The 16,243-nt window shown below is 41.8% G+C and overlaps 1 protein-coding gene across 2 annotated transcripts in view; it reads left to right on the top strand.

Moving 5' to 3' along the window:
• The window catches only part of mfn1b (mitofusin 1b), a 37,714-nt gene extending 21,471 nt beyond the window's left edge, over window positions 1–16,243 (top strand). Inside the window, exons 9-18 of one of the 2 annotated variants that reach the window (XM_061883044.1) lie at window positions 2,456–2,523; window positions 6,336–6,457; window positions 6,610–6,736; window positions 6,807–6,911; window positions 11,325–11,427; window positions 13,307–13,533; window positions 13,600–13,767; window positions 13,831–14,027; window positions 15,632–15,766; window positions 15,958–16,243. In XM_061883044.1, the coding sequence (XP_061739028.1) occupies window positions 2,456–2,523; window positions 6,336–6,457; window positions 6,610–6,736; window positions 6,807–6,911; window positions 11,325–11,427; window positions 13,307–13,533; window positions 13,600–13,767; window positions 13,831–14,027; window positions 15,632–15,766; window positions 15,958–16,027 (1,322 nt within the window). In that variant the 3' untranslated portion in view covers window positions 16,028–16,243. Of the gene's footprint in view, window positions 1–2,455; window positions 2,524–6,335; window positions 6,458–6,609; window positions 6,737–6,806; window positions 6,912–11,324; window positions 11,428–13,306; window positions 13,768–13,830; window positions 14,028–15,631; window positions 15,767–15,957 lie in introns of both variants that reach the window. The other variant, XM_061883043.1, reaches the window with a different exon arrangement.

Here is a 16,243-nt window from a genome sequence, read left to right as displayed (position 1 = left end):
TTTTTAGGCCATATCACGATACACAATATATATCTTGATATTTTGCTTTAGGCTTTAATGAACACTTGATACATATAATCACAGCAGTATAATGATTGTATGTGTCTACATTAAAGGCCTACTGAAATGAGATTTTCTTATTCAAACGGGGATAGCAGGTCCATTCTATGTGTCATACTTGATCATTTCGCGATATTGCCATATTTTTGCTGAAAGGATTTAGTAGAGAACATCGACGATAGAGTTTGCAACTTTTGGTCGCTAAAAAAAAGCCTTGCCTTTACCGCAAGTAGCAGACGATGACGTGACCGGTGTGAGGGCTCCTCACATCCTCACATTGTTTATAATGGGAGCCTCCAGCAGCAAGAGCTATTCGGACCAAGAAAACGACAATTACCCCATTAATTTGAGCGAGGATGAAAGATTCGTGGCTGAGGATATTGATAGCGAAGGATTAGGAAGAAAAAAAAATAAAGTAAAAAAAAAAATAGCCATTGCATTGGGAGCGATTCAGATGTTTTTAGACACATTTACTAGGATAACTCTGGGAAATCACGTATCTTTCTATTGTGTTGTTAGTGTTTTAGTGAGTTAAATAGTACCTGATAGAGGGGTGTGTCCACGGGTGTCTTGACGCCAGTGTCTGAGGGAAGTGACGGCAGCTGTATGGACGGCGCAAGCTCCGCAGATCTCCGGTAAGAGGCGACTTTTTACCACAATTTTCTCAACGAAACCCGCCGGTTGACAAGTGGTCGGGAACCCTGTTCGCTTGACCGCTCTGATCCATAGTAAAGCTTCACCTCCGGGAATTTGAAACAAGGGAACACTGTGTTTGTGTGGCTAAAGGCTAAAGCTTCCCACCTCCATCTTTCTACTTTTACTTCTCCATTATTTATTGAACAAATTGCAAAATATTCAGCAACACAGATGTCCAAAATACTGTGTAATTGCGCGATGAAAAGAGACGACTTTTAGCCGTAAGTGGTGCTGCGCTAATATGTCCCCTGCAACTCCAGATGTCACGCACACACGTCATCATAAGCGTCATCATTCCGCGACGTTTTCAACAAGAAACTACGCGGGAAATTTAAAATTGTAATTTAGTCAACTAAAGCGGCTGTATTGGCATGTGTTGCAATGTTAATATTTCAGCATTGATATATAAACTATCAGACTGCGTGGTCGCTAGTAGTGGCTTTCAGGAGGCCTTTAAAACATTCTTCTTCATACTGCATTAATATATGCTCATTTTAAACTTTCATGCAGAGAAAGAAATCAAAACTAAGTCAATTGACCAAAACTGTATTTATTAAACAGTTTTTAAGCAGTAGCACAAACATTCATTTCATTTCCAAAACAGAAAGTGCAATGCTACTTTTTGTAGCAACGCTTTTGCACCACGCTTGACAAATTACAGTTGTCTGTTTGACATATTCCCACTTGAAGCCAAACCACCGCCAGACGATGGACCCCCTGCTGTCTTTCTTGGGAATTAATTCTTCCTTCATTTGTTACCAGATTCACACCTTCTTTCGCTTGTATTACCACTCACACGGCTCCGCTAGCATCACAGCTAATGTTACCCATGCTGCTACCTCTCTGCTCCGCGAGGGCGTATACGTATGTGATGTATGACGTGACAGTATGCGACGTATGTAAGAAGGTGCGATTGTAATCTGCAGTACATGATTTCCTTTTCGGTGCCATTTTTGTTCAGCCCTTCTCAGTTTTTATAAATTACCGCCAACGATGAAATGATCCATCTTAATTGCTACGGCAGTAGCATATAGCAGTTAGCATTCCATGACCCACAATGCACTTCTGCCGTGACCCTCCCCCGCCAAATTCCTACTGGGTGACGTGTGTGTGACGATTGCTGACATTTTCTTTGTCCGCAAATGAGATAAATAATATTATTTGATATTTTACGGTATTGTGTTAATAGTTTCACACATAAGCCGCTCCGGAGTATATGTCGCACCAAATTATGAAAAAAACTGCGACTTATAGTCCGAAAAATACGGTATTTGATTGATCGGTGTGACGACATTATTCCCCGTTACTGATTGTGCATCCTTAGTTATTTAGACTATGCAAGATGGCGGTTCTCTTCAATACCATTGACCATTTTGACCATCCGTCTGCTTGTGCATTAGAAAGTCCTCACAGGATCCATGACATGTTGTGGAAATGTGCGCTGTAGCTCTTGCTTAGTCTTGCTGACTGGTGTTTTAGTGCCTGGTGGAGGTAATGATAATGCAAGTGGAGGGTGCCCACGGGCCAGTTCTATAATCACTATGTGATAATGAGTGAATAGTAGCTGCACTATGTCAACCACTACACTGCCAATGACATTAGTAGTCCTGAAAAAGTCCAACCTCGTAAACCAATCCATTAAAGAAAAGGTTCTTTACTTCACATCAAAACGTGAGCAATGTTGCATTTCATTCACCAGGTGGCGCTCTGGCTGAAGGCTTCCAGGAGAGATTGAAGGAGTTCCAGAGCTTTGAGAGGAGGTTTGAGGTCTGTGTGTCATTTCAGTTTGACAGTGTGACACCCCCGTGTTTGAAAGCAGAGAGACAAGTCTACATGTTTGTTAAAACTCCCAGCTTGTAAAACATGCGGTAGAAAAATGGAAGGTGGTCTCCAGTAGCACAATCTTACGTGGATCAAGTTCTTTCCAGCTTCCTCCATCGAGCACCTCTTCAAAGAAGCTGGCTTGATCACGGTGCTTATTCTCTCAACCTGCGTCTTCATTGTTGAAGTCTAGATTCACTAAGGCGAGGGCATTTGTTGATTTGCTTTTTATCTTGATTTAATTCTATTATTTGTTCAAGCTTCCAAGGTGTGTTTCATCCTTGTTACACCAGGAAATTCAGCAAATATTCCATGTACAGTAGATCCCCGCTATTCTCACTTTGAGACTCCCCGCAAATAATAGATGCAGACATAAGAAATACACTCTGAGCCAGGGGTGTCCAAACTACGGCCGACGTCTTCAATTTTCCCCGCGATACGGTCAGAGTTAAATAAGCAACCTTGACCACACTTAATACGACTGCCCTTGATATTGACATTTTGTTGTCGTCATGTGGATATTGCGAGTAATTTAAGTCAGTGACCGTTAAATCAAGCTCTGGTTAGAACTATGCACAGCATATACTTATATGACCCACTGCTAACAACCTACCCTAATCATGGTTAACAAAAACAAATGAACCAACACGAAATGTCAACTTCGCTGGGGAGTTCTGTTGAGGCTCAGTCGTGCAGTCAAACTTTTACGAGATCCGCAAAACCGCTCATAAAATAAGGGAAGTAGTAATCAAGCTAGCCACAAAACGTTTCTTCTGTCCTTCCAGGAAAGCAAATAAACTCGGTCCTGCCATTTTATTTTATGCAGAAAGCAAGAACACAACAGTAAAATCATCCCTGGCGAGCGTGTCACACAACCAGTCCTTCTGCTTTCCCGCTCTTTGTTTCAGCTGACTTTTGACACAGGTCCCCATATCCCCATTTAGCTGCCCGGGATATGCCTGTACATTATTCCTTAATTTTGGACCCCCATAACTAGCAAATTCATGTTAAGAAGATGAAATTAAGTGGGAAAACCTTTGACTTTATGACTGCTGCCACCCATTAGGACTCTTCAAAGTGTAAAATACAAAGACAAGAGTATTTTGTTTTCAAAGTAACCTTGAATAATTTACCGTATTTTTTGGATTATAAATAGCTCCGGAGTATACGTCGCACCGGCCGAAAATGGATAATAAAGAAGGAAACAAACATATATACGTCGCACTGGAGTATAAGTCGCATTTTTGGGGGAAATTTATTTGATAAAATCCAAGGCAATTTAAAATAAATAAAGAATAGTGAACAACAGGCTGAATAAGTGTACGTTATATGAGGCATAAATAACCAACTGAGAAGGTGCCTGCTATGTTAACTTAACATATTATGGTAAGAGTCATTAAATAACTATAACATAGAACAGGGGTAGGGAACCTATGGCTTTAGAGCCAGATGTGGCTCTTTTGATGACTGCATCTGGCTCTCGGATAAATCTGAGCTGACATTGTTTAACACGATAAGTCATGAATAATTCCACTTGTAATCACAGTGTTAGAAATAACGTTCAAAATATAAAACATTCTCATGCATTTTTAATCCATCCATCCGTTTTCTACCGCACCTGTTCAAGAAGTTGCGTTAAAGGTAAGAAGTTATTTATTTATAATTGGTTAGTGTGGGGCTTGCCCTCCTGGAGGTTCTTCAGACCACCAAGCACTGACATGAGAGCCTGTTTCAGGGTTACAATATTGTTTTGATTTTCAATTAGTCCCTCAGTTGCTTTCCAGCAAATTGTCTTTTTCTCTTTCGTTCTCGCTCGCGCTCTGGCTCCAGCCCCCAGCCCCAACCCCGTCTCTCCTCCTGGCTGCTGCTTATAACAGAGCGACAGATGATTAGATAACAAGGCCCAGGTGGGCCATCTACACACCTGTCGTTGATTTCAAGGCCAATCCTGGCAACACCCTGCTTCGCTGCAGGCCCGCAGGCCACGCCCCCTCCACATTTAGCTTCAGAATAACAATGTTATTACAAAGAATAAGAGACCTATTATACTCTAGAAATGTTGGTCTTACTTAAAAATGCACGCGTTTAGTTGTGTTCAGTGTTAAAAAAATATTACATGGCTCTTAAGTAAATACATTCTAAAATATTTGGCTTCTTGGCTCTTTCAGTCAAAAAGGTTCCCGACCCCTGACATAGAACATGTTATACCTTTACCAAACAATCCCATGAAATCTTCTTCCTCGATGTCGCTTCTAAACAACTCTGCCAACTCCAAAGGTATGCGCCGCTTCCTCTTGTCGTTTTCTGCAGCATATTTCACTACGTCCAGCTTGTAATCTGCAGTACATGATTTCCTTTTCAGTGCCATTTTTTTTCAGTTTTTCTAAGTTACCGCCAACGTTGAAATGATCCATTTTAATAGCTACGGCAGTAGCATATAGCAGTTAGCATCCCAAGACCTACAATGCACTTGGGCCATGATCCTCCCCCGCCGAATTCTTATTGGTTGACGTGTGTGTGAGGATTGCTGACATTTTCTTTGTCTCTTCCGCGAATGAGATTAATAATCCATCCATCCATCCATTTTCTACCGCTTATTCCCTTTTTGGGGTCGCGGGGGGCGCTGGCGCCTATCTCAGCTACAATCAAGCGGAAGGCGGGGTACACCCTGGACAAGTTGCCACCTCATCGCAGGGCCAACACAGATAGACAGACAACATTCACACTCACATTCACACTCTAGGGACCATTTAGTGTTGCCAATCAACCTATCCCCAGGTGCATGTCTTTGGAGGTGGGAGGAGCCTATCCCCAGGTGCATGTCTTTGGAAGTGGGAGGAAGCCGGAGTACCCAGAGGGAACCCACGCATTCACGGGGAGAACATGCAAACTCCACACAGAAAGCTCCCGAGCCTGGATTTGACTGCAAGAACTTCGTATTGTGAGGCAGACGCACTAACCCCTCTGCCACCGTGAAGCCCTGAAATTAATAATATTTGATATTTTACGGTAATGTGTTAATAATTTCACACATAAGTCACTCCGGAGTATATGTCGCACCCCCGGCCAAACTATGGAAAAAAACTACGACTTATAATCCGAAGAATACGGTATTTTCTTTTTGTGCATATATTCCTGTCCAACACTGGCATGTTTGAGCTAAATTGAATGGATTTGTTGTGTCAGGCAAAAATACAAAACCCAAAACAGAATACAATGATTTTAAAATCCTTTTCAACTTATATTCAATTGAATAGACCGCAAGCACAAGATATTTAATGTTCAAAGTTTTTGCATATTCAGCGCTGGAATGCAGTCGAAACTGACAAATTGACTTGAATAAAAGCGAAAAGAGTCCCGGCGTGTGTGTCCTGGTCCGCGGCCGTTTCTGATATAGTGGAAATTCTGGATAAGTGGTGATCTGCTGTATATATTTTTTTCTTATTCTTTGACTGTATATTTGGTTGTATTCAGTTGACTGCTTTTTATCATTTTGCTGAAGTGTCACCATCACGTTACGGCGACTTTCCACTAACGGGCTGTGGCGGGACGTGCGAGACGCACGCTCTGCTGCTGCCATTCCGCACACACACACACACACACACACACACACACACACACACACACACCCTGCGTTTCTTTAAGTTCCGCAGCAGCAGGCGTGTGACATCGTCTCGCCTCCTTTTGGCTCTCCTGCCGGCAGCCCCGGCAAAAGTCCCAGTAACGTGTGTGTGTGTGTGTGTGTCACGGCCTCGCAGGAGTGTATCTCGCAGTCAGCAGTGAAAACTAAGTTTGAGCAGCACACTATCAGGGCCGAGCAGATCACAGAACAAGTCAAGTGCATCATGGACGTCATCAACATCGAGGCGGCAGAGAAGAGGTGAGTGGCGTGCGTTGTGCTGATGTGTTGTTAGCAGAGCTTTGGCAGGGAGTGAATGTGGAATTCATGAAGAGGTACAGTAGGAGAAGTGCTTCTCGCTGACTTCAGACCAGTGTGTAAAATGCTTTGTTTCTCCTGGGGGGCCGCTTCAGAGTTGCCGCACTGGAGGATCGAGAATATCAGATGGACCGACTGGATTTTGTGCGAACTCAGCTCAGGCTGCTGATTGATGACATCAATAAGAAGATCAAGTCCATCAGTGAGGATGTGGAGTCTCAGGTAGTGTTAGTCCGAGCCGAGGAAGCACCAGCACATGAACAACCGTGCAATCTGATCATGCCATCTGCAGGTATCCAACGCCATGGGGGAGGAGATCTGCCGCCTCAATGTCATTGTTGATGAATTCCACGCCGACTTCCACCCAGCGCCTAGTGTCCTCAAGGCCTACAAGTCCGTAAGTCAAGGCCTCGTCACCATACTTGCCGACCCTCACGATTTTCCCGGGAGACTCCCGAAAATAACCTGGGGCAACCATTCTCCCGAATTTCTCCCAATTCCACCTGGAAAACATTATTGGGGGCAATGCCTTTAGCGTCCTCTCTCACCTGAAAAGGAGACTTCTATATGTCTCTGTTATCTATAGGTTTATTAATAACCCATAAAGTAGGCAGGCACGTTAATACACTGACACACAACATCCGGATTCCCATCATGCATTGCTTCAAAACTATGGCAAGTTGTAATGTCCAAAAACATAACAGACGAAGCAAAAGAACAAAGAAGAGACATGGCGACGATGAGTAGTGAAGTGAAACGCAAGCAGCGTTGGTCGGGTCCGCCTTTGGCTGCTGCCCCCGAGACCCACGGCCGGATAAGCGTTAGAAGACGCCTTGGAGCCACTATTTTGAGAATCTAATGCATTGTGAAAGTAATGCAGTTGTTGTATTGAAGTGAAAATATCAAACTTCCTGTTGATTTTTGCTAAAGTATGTTGATTATTAAAATGTAGGTCTAAGTGAGACCTACATAGTGTTTTTTGTTTCATGTCTCTCTGACATTCCTACCGGAAGTTACAAGCAGTTTTGTCTGTGTTTTCTTCCTAGGATCAGTTTGTCCGTGTTGTATTCCTAGGGGGGCGGTAGAGCGCAATTTTGAGTTTTGAGGTTAGGTTATTTCATCAGATCGCAATTTTTGCCAGACCTGATGTGTGTGTCAAGTTTGGTGAGTTTAGAAGCATTTTAAGGGGGTCAAATAACAGCTCAAAGAGGCAAAAATGACATTTTTTAGGAGACTTTGCACAGGGGTTCTTTGAAGGCACGTAAAATCAAAACCTGAGAACTTATCAAAACTCTGTTCTATACTTTTAATCAGAAGGGTTCAATCTCTCTCCTGTGCGAGTTTGAAGCCAAAACAACAAACGCACTCAGAGGAGATCATGTTTGAAGAAAGGTGACCGGTTTTTACAAAACCTTTGTTTTGAAGGGGGGATTGCAAACTTCCTGTTGATTTTTGTTGAGGGTTGTCGATCTATGAAATGTAGGTCTAAGCGAGACCTACATAGAGGTTTTTGTTTCATGTCTCGCCGACATTCTTACCGGAAGTTACAAGCAGTTTTGTCTGTGTTTTCTTCCTAGGAGCAGTTTTTTCAGTGTTTTATTCAAAAATAGCGCTAGAGCGCAATTTTGAGTTTTGGGGTTTGGTTTTTTCATTAGATCACAATATTCGCCAGTCCTTATGTGTGTGCCAAGTTTGGTGACTTTTGAAGCATTTTAAAGGGGTCAAATTACAGCGCAAAGAGGCAAAAATGGCATTTTTTGCGAAAAATTTATTTTGAAGGGGTTTTTGCCAACTTCCTGTAGATTTTTGCTGAAAGAAGTGAGTGTATGAAAATTGGGTCTAAGTCAGACCTACATAGGAGTTTTTGTTTCATGTCGCTATGACATTCCTAACAGAAGTTACATGCAGTTTTGTCTGTCATTTTTTCCTAGGGGGCGCTAGAGCGCAATTTTCACTTTTGGGGATTGGTTGCTTAATATGTTGGGAAGGTTTGCTATACCGAAGTGTGTGTCAAATTTGGTGAGTTTTGAAGCATGTTAAGGGGGTCAAATTACAGCGAGTAGGTGCGGAATAATAATAAAACACAGCAGTTTCAATAGGGTCCTTGGCCCATGGCAAAGGACTCCTATGGAGTCCTTTGCCATGGGCCTGCGTGAATTATATTTATATAGCGCTTTTCTCTAGTGACTCAAAGCGCTTTACATAGTGAAACTGAATATCTAAGTTACATTTAAACACGGTGGCAGAGGGGTTAGTGCGTCTGCCTTACAATACGAAGGTCCTGCAGTCCTGGGTTCAAATCCAGGCTCGAGATCTTTCTGTGTGGAGTTTGCAAGTTCTCCCCGTGAATGCGTGGGTTCCCTCCGGGTACTCCGGCTTCCTCCCACTTCCAAAGACATGCACCTGGGGATAGGTTGATTGGCAACACTAAAATTGGCCCTAGTGTGTGAATGTGAGTGTGAATGTTGTCTGTCTATCTGTGTTGGCCCTGCGATGAGGTGGCGACTTGTCCAGGGTGTACCCCGCCTTCCGCCCGATTGTAGCTGAGATAGGCGCCAGCGCCCCCCGCGACCCCAAAAAGGGAATAAGCGGTAGAAAATGGATGGATGGACATTTAAACCAGTGTGGGTAAAGTGTCTTGCCCAAGGACACAACGGCAGTGACTAGGATGGCAGAAGCAGGAATCGAACCTGCAACCCTCAAGTTGCTGGCACGGCCACTCTACCAACCGAGCTATACCGCCCCACTTGTAAAAAGAAGAAGTACGCTTGCAAGTTCCAAAAAGATTGGAAAAAATAATTTCAGTTCATCCAGGACAGCTCGAAGGGGAAGAGAGTATGCTGCCTGCAAATTTTGTAGATCAGACTTCTCCATTGAACACTTTGCATCAGTACATCTGTGATGACCTCATCCATACTTTTGAGGTCATCACAGATAAATCACTTACCCTTCAAAACAAAAATGAATTGAATCATTTGTGCTGATTAAGTGTAGCGAATGGCTACAATGAGGATGTTTATCAGTGCAGAGCTTTCGGAAGCGGGGTTCGAAGCATGTTACTGCATGATACTGATAAAGCGTGTTCCCCGGGGTCACACAGACCCACTATTTGAGAAGAATTGATCCAATCACAGTGGTATCGATCATAAACTGATACGACCCTTGGTATCAACACTACCGATATATGGATCTGATCCCCCCGGCCGCGACACAGCAACAGATATTGTTAATCTCTCCTCTTTATAATTCTTGCTCATTTCTTGTTAACAACAGCTTACTTCCTAATGTAACCTGTTTCCATTTACACTTCTTAAACTCTACTAAGCACTTATTTCTTCTCTTGTTTCAAACTTGCTTAGCAATTAGCATGCCTTCTATGTTCTTACTTCTAAAGTGTTTATCCTCCAGTCCTCCGGTGATAATAATACTTTGTCTGCAATGGAAGTGATTTTCTTCTATGTCCCACTCTCCTTTGTGGAGGGAGTCCGGTCCGATCCGGTGGCCATGTACTGCTCGCCTGTGTATCGGCTGGGGACATCTCTGCGCTGCTGATCAGCCTCCGCTTGGGATGGTTTCCTACTGGCTCCGCTGTGAACGGGACTCTCGCTGCTGTGTTGGATCCGCTTTGGACTGGACTCTCGCGACTGTGTTGGATCCATTATGGATTGATCTTTCACAGTATCATGTTCTCATATGTTCTCATAGTCATCAGTATCATCAGTATCACAGTATCATGTTCTCATAGTCATCATTGTCACCGACGTCCTACTGGGTCATTATTGTCACCGATGTCCCACTGGGTGTGAGTTTTCCTTGCCCTTATGTGGGCCTACCGAGGATGTCGTAGTGGTTTGTGCAGCCCTTTGAGACACTAGTGATTTAGGGCTATATAAGTAAACATTGATTGATTGATTGATTGATGATTATTAACTCAGGGGCGTATAAACATACACAGTTAACCACCTCTGAAAGCCGAGGAAACAAAAACAAAAAAATCTAGTATCACAAAATCGGCGTATGTGATTGGCATTGAAAGACATTGGCGATACATACTTTTTTCACAGAAATGTTATGATACTGTTCAGCAGATCTTTACTTTTGGCTTATTGGCAAACAACAAAATGATGCCATTTGTGTCTTTGTGAAATTTTGCCGTTAGTGTGCGCCTTTATCCTAACCAATCCTTCAGGGGCGGTATAGCTCGGTTGGTCGAGTGGCCGTGCCAGCAACTTGAGGGTTCCCGGTTCGATCCCCACTTCCGCCATCCTAGTCCCTGCCGTTGTGTCGTTGGGCAACACACTTTACCCCCTTGCTCCCAGTGACACCCACACTGACTTAGATATTGGGTTTCACTATATAAAGCGCTTTGAGTCACTAGAGAAAAAGCGCTATATAAATATAATTAACTTCATTTGAGACTCTAAAGTAGTGGTTCTCAAACTGTGGTACACAAACTCCCATGTAGTGGTACGCCAAAGAATCACTTGATGAAAGTACAGTGTTTTGTTATCCTATGTTAAACTGTAATGTTACAGTAACAAAAATATTAAATGAACCTCTGCCTTGTTTTTAATGAATACTTATGCCTACTGCGCTACCGTATTTTAATCTTGTCATTATGGTGGTGCTTGCAGAGACAAGTGTTTTCTGAGGTGTGACTTGGTGGAAAAAGGTATGACAGCCACTGGTTTAAATTGTCCATTGTGCCGACCCTCCTCTCAGCTGGGATAGACTCCAGCTGACTTGACGAGGACAATTAGCACAGACAATGGACTCCTGACCTTTTGACCTTTGGTGTTTGTGTTTGAAGGACCTGCTGAGCCACGTGGAAAAAGGGATGGGCAAGAACTTGGCCTTCCGCTGCTCGGACGCCGTCAACGCCTCCGTCCAATCAACTCAGAGATATATGACAGGTGCTTTTCTCATTGCCGTGTGTGACAGTAAAATGGAGCCAAAGCAATCATTTACCGTAAATTCCGGACTATAAGCTTCTCCTTTTTTCCCCTACGCTTTGAATCCTGCGGCTTATAAAACGGTGCAACTTATTTATGGAATTTTTCTTAGCTGATGGCCATTATGCAAATAGTTAAAAACAAAAAAACACTGAAAAGGTGTGTTATTGTTTGTGCTATGGCACCATCTTTTGGGCAAGTTCACTCACTGCAGGTGCTGCAGTGTCCTTCCATGTAGTGTTTTGAACTTGAAGTCGAAGTGCCCAGGGGTTCTTAAACTTTTTGACCTCGGGGTCTAACTTTTCCACTCCTAAAGGGGCCACCGACCCACTTAAGTATTCACACTGAATTACTTATTTTACTCTTGATTTTATTCTTTGTCAATAATTATATCTAACTGACTTGCAGTTCTAGTGCGTCTGCCTCACAATACAAAGGTCCTGCAGTCCTGGGTTCAAATCCAGGCTCGGGATCTTTCTGTGTGGAGTGAATGCGTGGGTTCCCTGCGGGTACTCCGGCTTCCTCCCACTTCCAAAGACATGCACCTGGGGATAGGTTGATTGGCAACACTAAAATTGGCCCTAGTGTGTGAATGTGAGTGTGAATGTTGTCTGTCTATCTGTGTTGGCCCTGCGATGAGGTGGCGACTTGTCCAGGGTGTACCCCGCCTTCCGCCCGATTGTAGCTGAGATAGGCGCCAGCGCCCCCCGCGACCTCAAAAGGGAATAAGCGGTAGGAAATGGATGGATGGATGGATGACTTGCAGTTCAACAGATACACAACCTTGTCAAATGATATGAAAGCATGTGTTAATCAGTAATATTATTAGTTGAACACATAACAGTTTGGCTTAGGTCAGACTGATTACAAAAATAAGTACAAATCACATATACTGCATAAGAAGGGACTCCTATACATCCATCCATTTTCTACCGCTTATTCCCTTTGGGTTTGTGGGGGGTGCTGTTGCCTATCTCAGCTACAATCTGGCGGAAGGCAGCGTACACCCTGGACAAGTTGCCACCTCATCACAGGGCCAACACAGATAGACAGACAACATTCACACACTAGGGCCCATTTAGTGTTTCCAATCAACTCCTATATAAAAGATGAAAAAATAAATGTACAAACTATGGAGTGCTAAATCAATAATAACTAACAATAAATATGCTTAATCTGTCAATTAAATAAATAAAAATAAAAATACAGTTTCACCCCTCTCGTCATATTTTTTGTGCGTATTAAACTTGTAATTACTGCCACAAGTGGTGTAAATGAGTATTACAATTGAGTACAGCTGCGGCCCATATGGAGCAAAGCTTAAAATGTCTTTTTTTGGGGGGGGCGGCCCAGCAATGTGTCCCAGCCCTATGGTTAAGAAACATTGTTCTAACAGTCCATAATGTTCATGGATTTTTCATTCATCACTCCAAGCAGCCTTTGTAAGTTTTACAATATAACTAAAACAATTCTCACTTACTAAAGCGTGCCATGTGTAATGTCTGTAGGAGTGTTGTCATGCATATTTGTACGTGCTATCGTAATGTAATTAAGCTAGCGTCGTTAGCATTAGCTAATATGCTAACACATGTATTAGTCTTTGTTAGTATTATTACTTACTTTCTTTTTGTATTGTTTCACTTTCACAAATTCCTCAGTGAATTCACCAGAACGTCACCATGGAGTTATTGAATCTGATTGTCCGAGGCGGCCAATATACAGAAAAATATATATTTAAAAAAAAATAGTGGGTGTGGCTTAAATACCGGTGCGCCGTCTAGTCCGAAAAATATGGAAGTTTAACCATGTGGTGAAAAGTGTCGTCCTTTCTTCCGTTTAGAGAGCATGTTACCTTTGCTGCCCGCCGCCTGCCACAGCCAAGTCCACCTGCTGGTGCCCAACAGGAAGTTGGACCTGAGTTATGACCTTAACTGCGCCTCGCTGTGCAGCGACTTCCAGGAGGACATTGAATTTCGCTTTTCCATGGGCTGGACGGCGCTGGTGCACCGCTTCCTGGGCTCTGTCAACGCCGAGCGAGCCCTCAAGCTGGTGGACCAGAAGATCCAGGTAAGGTTAAGGCCACGCCTCCCAGCAAGGTGTGTCGCAGGTCACCTGACATACTTTGTCTCGCAGGCTTCGCTGCCAGCGTCCACGCCCTCCTCGGGACCGCCTTCCACCGTAGCGCAGCCCAACCACGACACGGCAGTGGCAACTCAGGAAGACTTGATGGTCGCCATGGCAACCAACGTGGCTTCCATCACCTCCCGCACGTCGATGAGCGCCATCGTGGTCGGAGGAGTGGTAGGTTGTTAGCCACACCCCCGCACGCGTCCGCAGCCGCTGTCACGTAATGTGTGTGTGCAGGTGTGGCGCACGCTCGGCTGGAGGCTGATCTGCATGATGGCGTCCCTCTACGGCCTGCTGTACCTGTACGAGAGACTCACCTGGACCACCAAGGCCAAGGAGCGCACCTTGAAGCGGCAGTTTGTGGACTATGCCACCGACAAGCTGCAACTCATCGTCAGCTTCACCAGCGCTAACTGTAGCCATCAAGTGCAGCAGTAAGTCTGCATACTTCTATTTCATACACTTTATGTCCATATTAATAACCAACATACACTTTATGTCAATATTAATAACCAACATACACTTTATGTCCATATTACTAACCAACATACACTTTATGTCAATATTAATAACCAACATACACTTGATGTCAATATTAATAACCAACATACACTTGATGTCAATATTAATAACCAACATACACTTGATGTCCATATTAATAATAACATACACTTTTTCAATATTAATAACCAACGTACACTTTATGTCAATATTAATAACCAACAAACTGTTATGTCCATATTAACAACCAACATAAACGTTGTATCAATATTAATAATCATCATCCACTTTGTCAATATTAATAATAACATACACTTTGTCGATATTAGTAACCAACATACACTTTATGTCAATTTTATTAATCATACACTTTGTCAATATTAATAATCATCATACACTTTGTCAATATTAATAATCATCATACTCTTTTATGTCAATATTAATAATAAACATACACTTTATGTCAATATTAATAATCATCATACATTTTATGTCAATATTAATATTTATGTAAATATTAATAACCAACATACACTTTATGTCAATATTAATAACCAACATACACTTTATGTCAATATTAATAATCAACATATATTTTATGTCAATATTAATAACCAACATACACTTTATGTCCATATTAATAACCAACATACACTTTATGTCAATATTAATAATCAACATATATTTTATGTCAATATTAATAACCAACATACACTTTATGTCCATATTAATAACCAACATACACTTGATGTCCATATTAATAATCAACATACACGTAATGTCAATATTAATAATCAACTTTATGTCAATATTAAAAACCAACATAAACTTTGTCAATAATAGGATACATACACTTTGTCAATATTAATAATCATCATACATTTTATGTCAATATTAATGACCAACATACACTTTATGTCAATATTAATAATCATCAACTTTATGTCAATATTAATAACCAACAGAAACTTTATGTCAACTTTAAGAGGAAACATACACTTCATGTCAATATTAATAATCATCAACTTTATGTCAATATTAATGACATACATAAACTTTGTCAACTTTAAGAGGAAACATACACTTTATGTCAATATTAATAATCATCAACTTTGTCAATGTTAATAATCATCAACTTTATGTCAATATTAATAGGAAACACACTATGTCAATATTAATCATACACTTTATGTCAATATTACCTCTCAATAAGAAAAATCCGTTTTACAAAAACAAGTTGTATCCAAGAAGTCGTTTGACCAAAATAAATTGGTAATTTTAAAATGCCAAAAGTATTTCTAAATTTACTTATGTTATCATTATATTTTTATTAATAATAATATTTTTTGTTGTCTGGTGTCTGTGACATTAATAATACTTGTTAATTTATTTATGTTTATTTGTTGTTGTGCAGGAACACAAACACAACTTAAGTTTCCTTAAGAGAACTTCTGCCAACAAACACTTTCATTTGCCGAAACAAATGAGGAGTCAATAATTGACAAGTGAATAATTGAGTGTTATGTTTCGTTTCCAGGGAGATGATGACAACTTTCAGTCGATTGTGTCAACAAGTGGATCAAACCCAAAAAGAACTGGAGGAAGAAATCCTTCAACTGACAGCAAAAGTCAACCAACTGGAGACTGTGCAGAAGCAGTCCAAGACTCTCAGGTCAGCAGTTCTTCCTTATTAGTGGTCATATAATAACATTGACCAGGGGACATGACTGCTTTTCATGCTTTATAATCAACTCCTCTGTTGTGTGTGTTTAGGTTTTGGCAATGTGTGTGTGTGTGTTTTTACAATGTGTGTGTTTTCACAATGTGTGTGTCTTTTCACAATGTGTGTGTGTGTGTTTGCAGGCACAAAGCGAGTGAGTTGGAGCGACAGCTGGAGACTTTTTCCAAGCAATATTTGCAGCAGCAACTCTAAAGATGTCACTTCTTGTTGACAGAAGAAAAGGACGATGAAGGCTATTAACTAACTAGCACTAACCAACTAACTATCTGGGTGCTACTCTCACACGCCAATTAACTTGCATCAAAGTGTGCGTGAGTATGATTTGTGTGTGTGTGTTGCTGACTCAGCAACGTTTAGTTCTTTGTAGAAATCACTCGATTAAAGTCTCCTATTTTCTTATCTACTCAA

This window comes from Nerophis ophidion, linkage group LG22, assembly GCF_033978795.1.
Source record: "Nerophis ophidion isolate RoL-2023_Sa linkage group LG22, RoL_Noph_v1.0, whole genome shotgun sequence".
Lineage (NCBI taxonomy): Eukaryota > Metazoa > Chordata > Actinopteri > Syngnathiformes > Syngnathidae > Nerophis > Nerophis ophidion.
The sequence above is the reverse complement of the archived record's forward strand: the minus strand, read 5'-3'. Positions and strand labels throughout refer to the sequence as shown.